The sequence below is a fragment of the Diplotaxodon limnothrissa genome, linkage group LG7 (genome assembly GCF_057381915.1).
Source record: "Diplotaxodon limnothrissa isolate DT_005_m linkage group LG7, D_limnothrissa_male_GT1.1, whole genome shotgun sequence".
Lineage (NCBI taxonomy): Eukaryota > Metazoa > Chordata > Actinopteri > Cichliformes > Cichlidae > Diplotaxodon > Diplotaxodon limnothrissa.
In genome coordinates this window covers 23,224,015-23,239,232 of record NC_140602.1, presented here as the reverse complement: position 1 = coordinate 23,239,232, position 15,218 = coordinate 23,224,015, and the positions used below count along the sequence as shown (strand labels likewise).

General features: G+C 40.9%; 1 protein-coding gene across 1 annotated transcript in view; it reads right to left on the bottom strand.

The window, feature by feature from the left end:
• Positions 1-15,218, bottom strand: part of LOC146628287 (pleckstrin homology domain-containing family A member 7-like) — a 144,997-nt gene that overhangs the window by 7,777 nt on the left and 122,002 nt on the right. Inside the window, exons 10-22 of the mRNA XM_085359451.1 lie at positions 13,818-14,354; positions 12,101-12,656; positions 9,803-9,886; positions 7,408-7,461; positions 5,902-5,952; positions 4,552-4,632; positions 3,773-3,922; positions 3,236-3,337; positions 2,116-2,227; positions 1,593-1,723; positions 1,265-1,459; positions 1,018-1,114; positions 184-275 (exon numbers count right to left, since the gene is read on the bottom strand). Coding sequence (XP_085215577.1) covers positions 184-275; positions 1,018-1,114; positions 1,265-1,459; positions 1,593-1,723; positions 2,116-2,227; positions 3,236-3,337; positions 3,773-3,922; positions 4,552-4,632; positions 5,902-5,952; positions 7,408-7,461; positions 9,803-9,886; positions 12,101-12,656; positions 13,818-14,354 — 2,242 coding nt within the window. The remainder of the gene's footprint in view (positions 1-183; positions 276-1,017; positions 1,115-1,264; positions 1,460-1,592; positions 1,724-2,115; positions 2,228-3,235; positions 3,338-3,772; positions 3,923-4,551; positions 4,633-5,901; positions 5,953-7,407; positions 7,462-9,802; positions 9,887-12,100; positions 12,657-13,817; positions 14,355-15,218) is intronic.

Below are 15,218 nucleotides of genomic sequence, written 5' to 3'. Positions count from 1 at the left end.
AAAACTGGGAGAAAGTTGTAGTGAGAGATTTTTCCAGTGGTGTCAGTTTGCAAACATATCATATTAAAAACAAAAACAAACACGTAATTGAACATAAGATTAAAACAGGACTCACAAAAAAAAACAACAGGCTTTTAAAAACAGACAAACCCTGAGTTTGTCCAGTTTATTGTCTTTACTCACCTTTGCTGCAGAGCTCCCAAGTCCTCTCCTTAGGGTGACGTAGGATGAGATGAGATGAGATGAGTTGGACTGGTTCTGTCGAGAGGAGGAGCCTGACAGACCAAGAAAATAACAAGAGCAGTAAATTAATTTAATGAAAACATTGAAATCTCTTATGGAATATCTACTAGGAATATGGACTTGAATTAATATACAAATGTTGTGCTGTCTGAGGGGTCAGGTGTTATAAAAAGAATCAACATTAAAAGATGCCTTCATGTAATTGGCAAACGTAAAAACTGTTTACAAAATCAGATTCTTTATTTTAAAAAATGTTACATTTTAGATTTTAAAAATGTTAATTAAATTCCAGATAATCATCCACTGTCAAACATCAGCCTCCAAATGATGACAATTCTATAACTAAAGGAAGGCTTATTAGCGAGATAAGCAGCTTTGAGTAGTCAGAGTAGAAAAGCCCTGTGTAAGTACCAGTCCATGTACCATTTAATAAGAGCATGTTTCAAATTTTAACTGATGAATACTCAAGTCTAAAGAGACTTCATCTTAGTTTCTTATTAAAATAAGTATTTTCCACTACACACTTCCTCTTTGAATCTTTTTATGATTACACCTCCATCTTTTACATCTCCATCCCATCATAACACAACTCTATTCTGTATTTTTAAATATGTATGTAGCCAGGACTTTTCATGGTATTTAAAATATACTGTAACTAGACTACACAATGCTGATGGGAAATCACTGGCTGCTTTAAAATTGTGTAATCAAGTTCAACAGGAAACCTTTTCCAGTCAGATACCATATATCATTTACACATTACTTTTCAGATACCTTTACTTGAGAAATACTGATAGTCAGTGTCAGACCCAATGTTGTGGTGGTTTACTCCTGGCAGCTCTGGTTCACTCAGGTATGAACGCAAGTCAGCCTGAAACCAGAAAAGATTAAACAGGAAGTTGGACTGGATAGACTTCTTTGGCTGCAGCGAACAATATAAAATGAGATATTTAACTGATCTAACCTGTAGAGAAAATACACACAGAATTAACACAACAACAGGGAGTAAATGGCGGCGTACCTTATAGTCTCCATTGACAACATATTGCCCACTTTCTCTGTCCCTCTTCCTCTCATCTGACTGGCGCTTCAGCCCACGCACCGATGTGTGGCGGATAACTGAGGCCTCTTTGGGGAGGGGCGGAACCACAGGAGGTATATCCTCATAGTCGTACTGGCGAGGCAGTGGTGGCCTGGGTGGGGCACTGTCCTCTGCCTGTGCAGCAACGAGGACAAGAAAGCATCGTTATTTTGCTGATAACATTTCATTTAGACTAAATCCAGCAACTTCGTGAAAGTTAACTTTCAGCTGACTCTGACGTTTTTACCAGCAGAGCTGTGGCACTCACCCACTTTGGCACAGTGCTGTGAGGCAAAGTATAAGAGTGGATGTTTGGGATGGAGCTGCGAGGAGGAGGCTGAATCGCTGCACTGGGAGAAGGCACTGCTGGTTCTGACACTGAAGGCACTAATTTCCTCTCTGGTGGGATGTGTGAATGCAGAGAAATCAGAATTTAGATTTTAAATATAAGACGTTTTACACTGAGGTTTACACCCAGGCACGGGAAGAATTTCTTATTCATTTACACTGAGAGAAGGAGTAAGAGAAATACAGTTTCAATCCAAGTTTGACTGGAAAGCAGAAGAACAGGGAGTGAAAGTCAGTGACATAGTCAGACTCACTGTAATAGTAATTACAGCACAATATGCACAGAATATAAAATACTAAATATCAGACCATGTGGCCATTTTTAGCTATACACCTACAAGGTGTGTTGAGATCAAGGCCTTTATTGGATCTTAATGACTCTCTTCCTATCTGGTTATCATTACCAGTCCCTGCACTGAGTCCTCTGGTTTTGGGCTCTCTACCTGGGTTCTGGACAGAGTCGATGGTAATCTTGTAGTTGGCTTTGCTGGCACTCAGTCCGGCCATCACATCTTCAATCCTCCACAGCTCGCGCTTCATCTCAGCTTTCTCTTGCTGTATAACAACATAAAGACAAAATCAGCAGAAGGAATCCGACTCAGTTCACCTCATATTTGATGTGGTTTCATTTTGGAATGCTTTACAAACATTCAGAGATGAACTTACACACTTGCTTTACTTCTCTCTGGGATAACTTTCTTGGAGATGAAATGCCGGTTTGGTAGCGAGGCTACAAATACACACAGCCGCTCTATCACGTGATGCATACTGCTCTGACGTGCTACGGTTATGAGCCGAGTTATGCCATGTCGCAAGTTTTGTGAGGAGCTTTTTTGATATTTAGTGGATGGGATTACATTTTTTATTTCTCTCTGATATCCAATCCAGTAACTTAGGTCAGTATTGGACCGATACCGATACGTAATATCGGATCGGTCCATCTCTAGTACATATATGCATCTCCTCAAGGGCTTTTCTTACTTGGCTACATCTAGTAAAGGGCTTATTTCTTTTATTACCAAGGAAAATGTTCTACTGTCTTCCACTTTAGCTCTCGATTTGATTTTGCAGGTCTTTTGGTGGTGTTGTGTTGTCTGTGCATTCCGTTCTAAGAATTTACCAACTCGTGATTTTTCAGGCGAATGATGCCCTCTTCTACTTGCATCAAGAATTCTCTAGACCACAACTGACCTATTGATTAATACTAAAAAGAAAGACTATTAAACAGGCCACACCCGGCCATGAAACTGCTTGCTCTTCAGTTGTTCACTTATGTTTGAGCATATTATTAAACTGTTTTTACACAGAGGGACACACACTATGTAAAAATTGTTGCAATTCTAAAATTGCTGATGCAATGTTTCTATTTTATTCCGAGGGTGAGAGTCTGCACTCGAGCAATATAGTGATGACAAAATACAAAAAAATAAATAAATAAAAATAAAAATAGTCTTCAAAAACAAAGAAGCGCCATATAAAATCCAGGCTATGAGTAAATGCCTGTTTTAACTGAAAATCCAGAACTAGATTGGCTCCGCTCTAACATGCAGTAACACGTTTTACCTGAGAGGTGGAGCTGTGGTTCATTTGTGCCTGCAGTGCTAGCCTCAACTGATCTACTGAATTCTCAAGCCTGCTGTACTCCTCCCAGGCATGTGCCATCTCCTGCATTAAACAAACACACACATGCAGAAAGACTTAATACATAGTCCCACGGTAAACGGGTTCAGGTTCTCTTATTTGTGCCTGTAGGGAGGTTTGATCTGCAGTCATCCATCCCCACATGCCCATTTTAGCCTCCCCGCATAAAAAAAACAATACAAACCAAAAACCCATAAGTCAATAATGGAGCACATTATAACGTGATGAATAAATAAATAATTAATCTACACGGTATCATATAAGATATAAAGGCCATGAGCTTTTTCCTGTTAAGTTGTATACACACTTTGTATACACACACAAAGTGTATTAGAGGCACACTGTTAAACATATGGCACATAATAACAAGCAGCTGCAAGCATTGAAACAAATGCATTTGTAGAATTATGTGTGGACTGTGAAATGAGTGTTTATACAATAACATTCAGTCATAGATACCGTGGAAACACGGGATATTTGCGCCCTGATCGTCACCAGATCTTCCTGCAGCAGCCTCTGCTGGTAGGCGATTTTGTGGGCATGAGCTGGTTGTTCCTGGTACTGCTCCATCTGCTGATGGGACAAATCTAATACACTCTCCAGCTTGTCCTGAAGAGACAAGGTTAAGATCAGCATGAGATGAACAGAGAGCAACCGACCCCTGGCTTGTTTGTAGAATGCTGTTCTATAAATGGACACTTACTATTCAGCAGATGACTATTTTAAAATACCTCCAGGGGGCAGCATGTTTCCACAGAGCTGCGCTGCCATGAGATACCGACTGACTTTCATTAAAGTAGATCCTGAGCTGTATATGGTCAGACTTTAACTGCACGCCCTACATTATTTTGCAAATAACACCTTGTTGTATTCAGAATCTGATGAGGAATGTGTACTTTCATGTGGGGTTGTAACAGTAAAAGCTGAGGTAAATAAAGCGTCTGTCTCTACTTCAGTCGACTTTCCTAATTATGACAGTGAAGGTTACATTTAGCAGGAAACTTGTTTTGACTCTGATGTGTGCTGCCACATACTTTGACAGCTGCTTTAAGCTATTAAACTCAAATATATTTCAACTAATTACAGTATGGGGCACTTTATGTAGTATTTCCTAGAATTTTGTAACACTTTCCATTCAGACTGATAAGCCAGAATCAGGCTGACTCATCTGACTGACTACAGCGGGTAGAATGTCCTGGCATGGCTGGCTTAAAGTCTTTCTAACTATTACTGTGTACCTTGTCGTCCTTCAGGGAGCTGATCCTCGCCTCCAGATCCTTTAGTATGTTGTCCTGTTCACATAACCGACTCAACTTCACCTGCAGATGGAGACAAAGAGTCGAGTGGGCAGGGAAAGGAATGGAAGGGGGGTCCTTTGTACACTCACAGATAAAATGCCTCAAGTGCTCACCAAAGTGTGTGCGTGTATGTGCGTCTTGACCTCTGGTAATTAAGAGGCCCATTTGCTTAATTTACAACTTCCTCTTGTTTGTGTAGGTGCAGTGAATGAAAACGTCTCTGAGCGTAAGCATGTGTGAGCATTATAGTAACATGAGGGCACACATACTTGTGTATACGTCCATTTTAATGCATATGGGTTTAGCACACTTGAGATTTGCAGCCCTACAACTCCGCTGTCTCGTTTTGGTGTACTTAGAATTACTGTGAGTGAAGCAATTAAACAAAGTGAGTGCAACCCACCTGACATGTTTAATTACAGTGTCAGACTCTCAGAGCCTTGTTAATTAATCTCTGATTGAACTGAAAGCAAAGGTGGGATCACTTCATGCATGTAAAAAGGTTCAAAGTGAAAATCTTAATGTGAACAAAGTACCTCTCTGTATATATTGTTTTTTCTTTTACACTCTACATTGGTTTTTATATTCCACTGAATAAATTATTAATCTACAAGTTGTCTCCATGGCGATGTTGTTGTTGGAGCTCCTCAAATATTCATTGCAGACAACATGCTCATAAATTTTAAATAAACTGTGTGTGAGAAGTAAATCGTGAGAAATACTTTCATAAGAGAAAACGAAGACGGTTTGAAAAGCTGCAGGGAATTATCAGACTGAAAGACTCAAAGCTTTTGACTATTAACATTCTCCGCAAGATTTTTTCTCCTGAAATCTAAGTGTCCACCCACACTTTTTTCACAGGATCCATGTTTTGTTTTGCCTAAATTGCCCTTACTTTTCTCCCAACTGAACCACAACAGTCAGAAGAAACTAGAATTAAGTGTTCCCTTGGCTGAAAGGCAGCGAATGAGTGTTTGACTGTTTCATCTATTACATAAAAACATTAAACCTGTTTATGAATATTCTGAATATGCATCAAATAGAAAGGTCCTTGAATATATGTATATCTTTGTTCATTCAGGTAAATGCAGTTTGTAATAGAAACATATAACAAAAAAAACCTACAGCATCCTGAAATGTCCAACCAACACGCTTTTCACCGATTGGTTAAAAAGTTCTCGAGACATCAAAGTAACAACTGAAAATTATCAAACACAACCTCATCACAGAGTCTAAAGTGTATTTTTGTTTATGTTTTTTTTCTAGTGCAGTCAACAAGCTCGTACTTACATCCACATCACTTTCTGCAACCTTGACAGGTTTTCCTGACTCCTTCAGTACCTGGAAATTCCAAAATTAATATTTTAAGATATTAGTGTTGTGGTAAAAAACAAACAAAAAAGTGTACGACTCCATGGTACATCTGTGCTGAAGTAAGGGAAATGCAAAACACAGAGACCGGCTACAAACTATTATGGGCTGCGACAGGCTATCTATGACACATTCCCTAAGCCTTGTGTACATAACAGTATGAGACTTCTGCCACACAAAATCAGCTCTTGCCATGAACAACACAATGGCTATGGAGACTTTGAAGCTCTGCACAAAATGACTTATCGGTTTCCACTTGCTGTTTTTTTTTTTTTTGTGAAAAAACAGATCTTTGAAGAATGCGCAGTGGAGCGAATTTCAGGTGCCCACTGTGAGGTTTACTGGCGTTACGCTCGCTAGCTTTACAAATCTCAGAATATAGCACATGTGCACCATGTTTAACACTAAAACTCACTGGTGACAGCTCTTTTTTTATTCATGTTTAGACGTTTTTCTGTTTTGCTCATTTTATTTTAGGAGTGTGTTCTCTTTTTTTAAATAAAACAAACAAATAAATAAACAAGACACAGTAGAGCCTTGCATCATTGTCAAGGAGGTGCAGCGTTTCAGAGACGATGGTAGAAGCAGCTGGCTTTTCAACCACCGGGCCACAGCCACAACACATGCACTGCCGAGCCATCCCATGCCCATTATTTAACAGCGCCATCAACATCGCCACATGGTGGGAGGGGGTTGTGTGAACATGGACAGAAGACATCATATTCAGTTCAAGCTGTAGATGCAGTGCTGTAGGCAATGGGATGGTCTTTCTAGAACACACACTCTCTAAACGTCTAAACATACACACACCCCATACACACAGACTATTGAGCTTGTGTCCCTCTGAACACTAAGCAAACATGCACGAGCAGGAATCACACCCACAAACACAGCCATACTACACACAGCTCTACATCTTTTAATATAGTGCACATACTGGACATACATGCGCGCATACACAGAGCTTACGTTCATTAGAGGCCTGAGAGGCCCAGCAGTGCAGTGCAGTAGTAAACTGTGAACTGCGAGGATCAGGGGCTCTAGAGCTCTGATCTGGGAGTCAAAAATCACAAAGACACAGAGCCGCAATCACAAAATGGCGGCTGCTTTTGTGAGATGCTTCTAAAACCACTCAAAGAGTTAGAAGATCACTGCAAGGATTTAGGGATGTTTGGTCCCACACAGATGCTTGAACATCTCCTTTTGTAGCTACAACATTTGTAGCTGTCTCCGCTCAACAGATCAACAAGGGTGAAGGAAGTGGCTGTCAGTAAGAATCACCACGCGTGTTAGATTACACTAGAGACATTTCAAATCAGAAAGGCGCAGCTGAAGGGAAAAAAACACTTAAAGTAAAGGAAAAGATTCATTAAAATAGCTAACGGGAATCAGGTGATCAACTTTGTCCATCATTATCTTTCTCACCTTTAGGTCCAGATACTCCAAGTCCTTCTTCAGCTGCATATAGGTGTCATCAGCCTAGAAGATGACAAATATGCAAGCTTGGATTACTGATGTGTGCCAACAGGCACTAAACAATCCACTGAAACATCAATCTATAGAAGCAACAGAAACTATTAATTTTGCATCCCGGGAGATTTTGGTATCAAATATGATGTGTGTGACTTGCTGTTATATGTCTACGCACACATGCACCACAATACACTGAGACACACAGTAAAAATGTGTTCATTTATTTCATGATCAGAGAAGTTGCAATCATCACAGGACGAGCAGAAACCAGATCTCTTAGAAGAAGTAGAAGATCTTGAGATATTGTTGAATTCAGCTTTGAATTCAGCCCGTACGTGCCACTCAAAAGTAAAATAGAAGCAAGAAGTAGAAGAAGCAAACTTCTATACAGCCGAAAATAAGACTCACGCATCAGAGGACCAAGCTGAACAACACATCCACAGGTTGCCAGTTTGCTAAAGCATGGGATGGCTTTGTGGACGTCGAAAAGAGAGCAACACAACATGCCATGAACAGTATCAGTAGAAGCACGACATGGAAACTGACCAGCCAAGAACAGCACATGGACAAGAGGCAGATGGTTCTCGATGCTAAGCAAAGGAACTTTAAAGTAGAAGTTGCCACTAATATAAGGATACTAGGATCTTATTGAGTCTTTTGGTTGGGCTTCATTCATCATCTGAGTTTTCTTGATCACCATTTCAGATTTTATATGTTTTTACAGTTGGTAACTTTTCAATACAGTATAAAGACTGTTTAGATGTGAATGGAAGTAAGAGATATGAGTATCGGTGAACACTGAAAGCCTCAGTTCAATGAAAGTATTTTTAGGCAGTATAATACCCTTGAGAAGATGGTGTGTTTGAGACTATAAGCTGATGCGATACTGTATAACCTGTGTATTAATGTTTTTGGGTTTCAAGTGTGAAAAGCACAATCACTCAGCATCCAGACTTGGTGTTGCGTGATCGCAGGACGAGGAGGGTTACAAAAATTACTTAGGATTGGAGAAATGCAGCTGCTTTCACTATAGAGAACTTCACTTGAAGTTATAAAATAGAAACTCATAGGCACTTTAAAAATAGATTTTCTGAAAATTACCACCTGACCTTGTGGTGTCTCAAGAGAAAATGCCAGGATGAACTGGTGACTAAGATTACTTACAGAAATTTGAATGCAAAATCAAAAGGTTATTTTCACAAAATCTTGTTAAAGATCAAAGGTTTTCAACACTCTAAAAGAGACTTTACAGTGACCAAAGAAATCACCACCAATGCATTACTTTTTTTTGTAAACCAGTACTGTGACCACTTATCTTAATTAGGATTGTTTTCTACAGGGCAACACTGTGGTCTGATTCCTAGCACACACAAAAAAGCAGTTCTGGATTTGAATTTTAAACCCAGAACCTTTTTGTACCTGTGCAGGTTCTCTCTGGATACCTCAGCTTCCTCCCACAGACAAACTGACTGACCCTACCTTGCACAGTGGTATAAATAATGCGCATAAATATTGAGCCAGAAAATGCTAATAATGCATTACATTAGGAACAAATTAAAGAGTTATGTGTATAAAATAAGCTATAAAACTGAAATGGTATTCATGATTTAAGACTAATGCAGCCCTGCACAATTTTTAGTGGCAACCTCTATGAGTCCCTGGTAAAATGAGGGGCAGACAGGCAGGCGTGCCGCATTAGCCCCCACCTGGGTGTTGCAAGGGCCAAGTGATGCCGAGAGGCCCATGTGTCCAACATGGGACACGGGAGAGGGGCCGGCGCTGAGGAGGGGACTGGTGCTAGTGGTGGTAGCACTGAAGAGGTGGTTGTGTTGGAAAGGATCTTTGGGACCATTGAGCCGCTGGAGCTGGGCTAACGTTTGCTGACGTGCGGAAGCCATCTTGGCCTGATGGCGACGCAGCTGAATAAGGAGCAGAGTGAGCTCCTCGGGCTGTCACATGCATCACAAGAGATTCAATCTAGCAAATCTTAATACTAAGCACAAAAGCTTCGCTCAGACTGCTCTTCTTTAAATACTATAGGTCACTTCACACAACTAATTGGCAAATTGTTTAGTCGATGGCTAATTTGCAGCTAAAATAAGGAGGATGAATGGTGCTGAAACAAAAGGCAGGAGGACAACAACATAGGCTACTGCCAACTGGTCAAGAACAACAACAAAAAAAGACTTATTAATGACTGGTTTATAGCAATCAAAATTCACTCATAGCAGAGAAATATTCCCCGAGTCACTGACTTATTGAGATGGAAAAGCTATGTATAAACAACAAGTTTATACAACCTTTAAAATTCACATTCACATTTCATATGTTTATTTGAGAAACTTACCGTTTTGCCATGAAGGCTGGGTGCACTGACTGTGTGAGTGATGTAGCCGGACGGAGGCATTGATCGTCTCTCAACAGTAGCAGCCTATAACACACAGACAACGCATTCATGTAGACTGTTTGAAGAAGTAAGATTAAAATTTCATATAAGACTTCATTCATATTAAATATTTATTACAGATTCAATGCAGTCTTACTCTAGACGCTATTTTCTAGAACAAGAGTGAATGCAGAATGCCACAAGTCTTGTTTTAGAAGATGCAATGTTTGATTGGATCTTAACATCGAAATGCTGTAATTTTTTTAAATCTCAGGGCAAAATGTGTGTGGATGTAATTATCCATCATTATTCACTCTATATTAAAAGTGGTGTATTCACACACAAATGGGCAGATGTTCATTTACATGCTTTGAATAAGTGAGAAAATGTGTTGTCAACAATGTATAATGTATACGTTTCAAGTCTGCTTTTGAGTGAGTGAGGATACAATGAGGCACAGTTCCAACATGTGCCTACGATGTTCAGAATGACTAACACTTTTCTGAATACAAAACTAACTGATATTGCATTTAACAGGGGGGAAAATCAGACAATGGTGCAATCTTGGAAGTAAGAATTAGATGAAATACATTTATCAATATATGCAACAGAAGCTGTAACAGTAGTTTGTGTACTGTCATCCTAATCAAGAACATCTACACAAGCTATCATTACAGAACATAACCCTCGTACATCACAACATTGCTTTGGAATACTTCTCTTTTTTTCCCTTTTTCTTGCATTATTATGTGATTAAATCTTGTGCATCTGGGGATTTGGGTATCATAAGATGATTCAGAGAGTGTAAGCTAACTGCCTAAAATGTAATTATGACGCCAAAAAACAGTGCTTCTTCCCCGTTATGTAAAGTTTTAATCTCATTCCATTGATTAAGAACTGCCTGTAATTTTCACAGTGTGTGTGGACACTTCTCTGTGCACAGTATCACCACTTTGCCTAAAGGAACCTGGACATTATTAATGTTATCCTTTCTCTTTCATGCATTAATTATACTGTATCTGGAAACTACAGCCACAATTACAGCCTAAAGTCTTTTTGAGTGTGATGCTACAAAGTTGACACACCTATTTTTGGGCAGTTTCTCTTGTCAAGTGCACAGCCATTTTCACATATCTCCAGGGCTGGGCTCTGGCTAGGCCACTCAAGGACATTCACAGACTGCTCTCTAAGACACTCCTTTGTTATCTCGGCTTGGCTATCTTGGTTCATTGTCCTGCTGGAAAATGAACCTTCAACCCAGTCAGATCCAGCACACTCTGGAGCAGGTCATCATCAAGGACGCCTCTATGAAATGCTGCATTCATCATTTATCTGCATTTCATCCTGACTAGTCTCCCACATCAAAACATCCTCACATCATGACGCTGCCACCACCATGCTTCACTCTAGGGATGATTATTATGATAAGCTGCGCCCGATTTCCTCCCAATGCGATACTTGGTATTGAGGATATAGAGTTCAGTCTGTTTCATCACACCAGAAATTTTGTTTCTCATTGTCTGAGAGTCTGTTAGGTGGCTTTTACTAAGGAGTGGCTACAGTCTGGCCACACTGCCATAAAAGCCTGATTGCGGAGTCCTGCAAAAATGGCTGCCGTTCTGGAAGGTTCTCTTCTCCACAGAGCAACACTGGAGCTTTGCAGAGTGACCATCAGGTTCTTCTTTATTTCACTGTCTAAGCTTTTCTGCCTTGATCGTTCAGACTGGCCATGCTGGTAGTACAATACTGGTAGTTCCAGACATCTTCCAATTACAGACGATGGAGGCCTCTGTGCTCATTGAGCCTTCAATGCTGCAGAAATGTTTTAGTAATGTTCCCCAGATCTGTGCTTCAATACAATCCTGTCTCAGATGTCTACAGACAATTCTTTGGACTCCATGGGCTGGTTTGTGGTCTGACATTAACTGTTAAGTATTGCACCTTATATTGTTTTCCTAATCATGTCCAGTCAACTGAATTTATCACAGGTGGACTCCAGTCAAGTTGTAGAAACATCTGACTGATGATCAGTCGAAACAAAATGCACCTGAGCTTATGTTTGAGTGTCATGGCAAATTTTTTTTTACAAGAATATCAAGCAAACTTTAGGGTATTGTATGTAGAAAATAATTTAATTCATTTTTGGAATAAGGCATGACAATCTGGACAATCTGCACTGTAAACATGAAAGCTGAAACCTAAAAACTATAACAACATTGAAGCACTATAACAAACAGTATGGCAGCTGGGTTATCTTACCTTAAACAGCTGTGATTTGGTCCTGCGAGGGGAAACAGTGAAGGGGATGTTCAACACGGATATATCACTCACAGGCTTGACTGTCACCCGCTCAGCCGGCGTGTGTGGCCTCCGTGCGGGGGACAGGGTTCGGCTGATACCAGGAGGAGGGCCTGGTGGAGGTATGTCTGCTGATGATGGTGGTACTGAGACACAGCGAGGAGAGCCCTCTGACCTAGGTGCTGAAGAGGAGGGAGGCACAGTAGATGGTGGGCGGGGGCCAAATGGATACTCTGGGGCCGGGGTGTAAAGCGGTGCGGTAGGGCTGCCGTGACGGTACTGGTGGCGCTGCTGCCACTCATACAGTTGCCAGACAGTGTTGGACGCCGGGCCCCCCTGATCTGGGGTCAGGCGAAAGTGACTCAGGCGGTCCTGGGCATACTTGTACTCGCCGAGTCGGCCAGGTGGGGGACTTTGGCGAGGAGTTTTTGGCAGGGTTTGGTAGGCGTCGATGGAGGTGTACTTGTGTTGCGTTGGTGGTGTGCGACGAGGGAGGGTGTTCTCTCTGGATGGGGCACTGTTAAGTAGAAACAGCAAGAAAACATTAGGCTACTTCTAAGGGCAAAAAGGCAACATTGACACATCATTAGCACTTAATTTGATATAAACTTATACTTTATTCGTTACTCCTGAGGTTCGTCATTTGAAGGCACAGTGTGAGTTTTATCTCCTATGCAGATGCCAGACAACTATACATACAGAAGTAAATGTTACTGGCACACTGCCTCCTTACACCTGAGCTGTATATCTGTAAAGTTTGGCCAATACTGTAAAAACCTTGGGGTGACTTTTAACAACCACTTCAGGTCAAACAAGCTTGTTGTTTTAGTTGTCCAGTCTTATTTTATGCAGATTAGGAGACGTAAGATCAGCTCGATTTCATCTAAAACAATTGTAAAGATGGTCATACATGGTTCTATCTCCTCTTTGTTAGATTATTGCAATTTATTCTACATGTTTAAGCTACAAAGACTACACCAACTTATAGCTGTTCCAAAATGCAGCCAGACTTCTTACTAAACCAAAAAAAGAGAACATGTCACTCCAGTTTTAGTTTCTCTTCATTGGTTACCCATTAATTTTAGAATTAAGGTTTTAATTATGAGAATTTAGTGTTGATTTTTACGGTTCGCTCTGGGCTCACACCAAAGTACATTTCAGATCTTCCGACACCATACGCTCCTGGTCATAGCCTTAAGCCCTTACCTAAAGCTCTGCTGCCCATCACACAACCTTGGCTGAGCACCAAGGGTAATCAGACTTTTTCGATCAGGACACCCACTCTTTGGAACAATCTGAGGAGACGGTTTCAAGGGGAGCTCACTATCGTCTTTTAAATCCCTCTTAAAGACATATTCTTCATAAGCAGGCTTTTTCTGTGCCTCCACTTTCACCTTCATAGCTGTTTTATCATCTTCTCCTAGTGATAATTTTTAATGTACTTTAATTTTTCATATCTGTTGCTAATTCACCTGTTTTTTTTGTTTGTTTTTTAAATTGGCTTTATCTCTCACTTTCATCTCCTTGTGCTGCCAGCATTCTGATACCTTATAAAGTTTCACTTTTATCTGTTCTTAAATTTTTTATTTGTTGTTTGTTTCCCATCTTGTTCTGTGAAGCACTCTGTAACTTTGTTTGGAAAGAAAAAAAACCATTTTTGTATATTGCAATGACCTACCCTTTGTACTCAGCCTTCTGTACTTTGACCCACTGCTCCACCTGCTCAAGGGTACTTCTCCTCTGAGCGTGCTTTTGTGTGTTATTAGCAGGTGGCTCTGGGGCCCTTTGATACGTCCCTGCTGCGATGCCGTTGGGTTCCAGTATGGGGCTGGGTGTGGAGACCAGGCCATTTCTTGTGCAAATGCTGGAGGGCAAAGTCGAAGCGGCTCGTGACGGAGCACGGGACGGCACCCTGGACACAGGCGCTGAAGCCGAAATGTGATCTGGCTGTGGTACGGCAGAGGGTGCGGGATTAGATGGGAGGGAAGTGTGCGTGTCCATTTCTAGGCCAGTGCTTCCTATGGGGGGATCCAACATGATGGTGGCAGGAGAGTCTTTGTGAAAGCTGCAACGCTCCTCTGCGTCACGGTGTATGGGCTCCAGGAGAACCTCATGAATCATCTGTCTTGTTGTCTCAGAATCGAAAGTCTTGGTCTTGTGGTGGCTTACATGGTTTGTCTGTGGGACAGCCTGCTGCGACAACTTATCAGCTGGTCTGTGGAGAGTGGAGATGGCAAAAATCAATGAATGCTGTCATTTTACACTCTTATACCCTTAACAATGTAATTAACAATATCTGTAATTCGGATAGCAGTTTTGTTCCTCAGGCTTTTCGAAGGACTGCAGTGGCTCCTCCTCAATAACAACCAAGTCTGTTTCGTTTCATTTCACGGATACCCCGTACACGTTATAAGCCAGAGTTCTAGCATTTTAATCTTCTTTTCTGTTGTAGTGAACTCAATTTGTACTAGATGGTGACTACCACATGAAAGGGAAACTTTTCCTCAGAATCCTTAGCTTTATGAGCAGGCAAAGACCAAAGAAGTCACAAAGCAAACAGATGACACTCAAAGCCTGGTAACCATATCTCTATTTCAACCACATTAATGAAATCCCATGTAAACAAAGCACTCAGCCAGAAGAAATAGGCCAGTCTCCGGCACACCAAGTCATAGTTAGTTTAGTTTTAAAGAGGTGTTCAGACAAGCCCAGGTGATACTGTCCCCGTCAATGGCTCACATCTAAACATATCAGAATGAATTACAGTAGCACTACAGTGAGTTGTTTCTCCTCATTACTGTGGACTGTGCTAAATATAGTGTTGCTAGCTGTGCATTCCATCCATTTGCAATGAAAATAATTTTTTTGCATACTGCAGATGAAAGCCTTTAAAAAGTACTTTAAGCATGCAGTCACAGTACTTTTAGTTTAGCTTCTAAAAACACTGGAAATGGGTGAAAAAGAGGTTAAAGAAATTCCCATCTGGAAGCTGTCTTCAGCTACGTTTCCCTTCTGTTATTCACAAACAACTAGTGTAGTCTTGTGGGACTGCCCCCAAAGTAAAATACAAGATAATGAA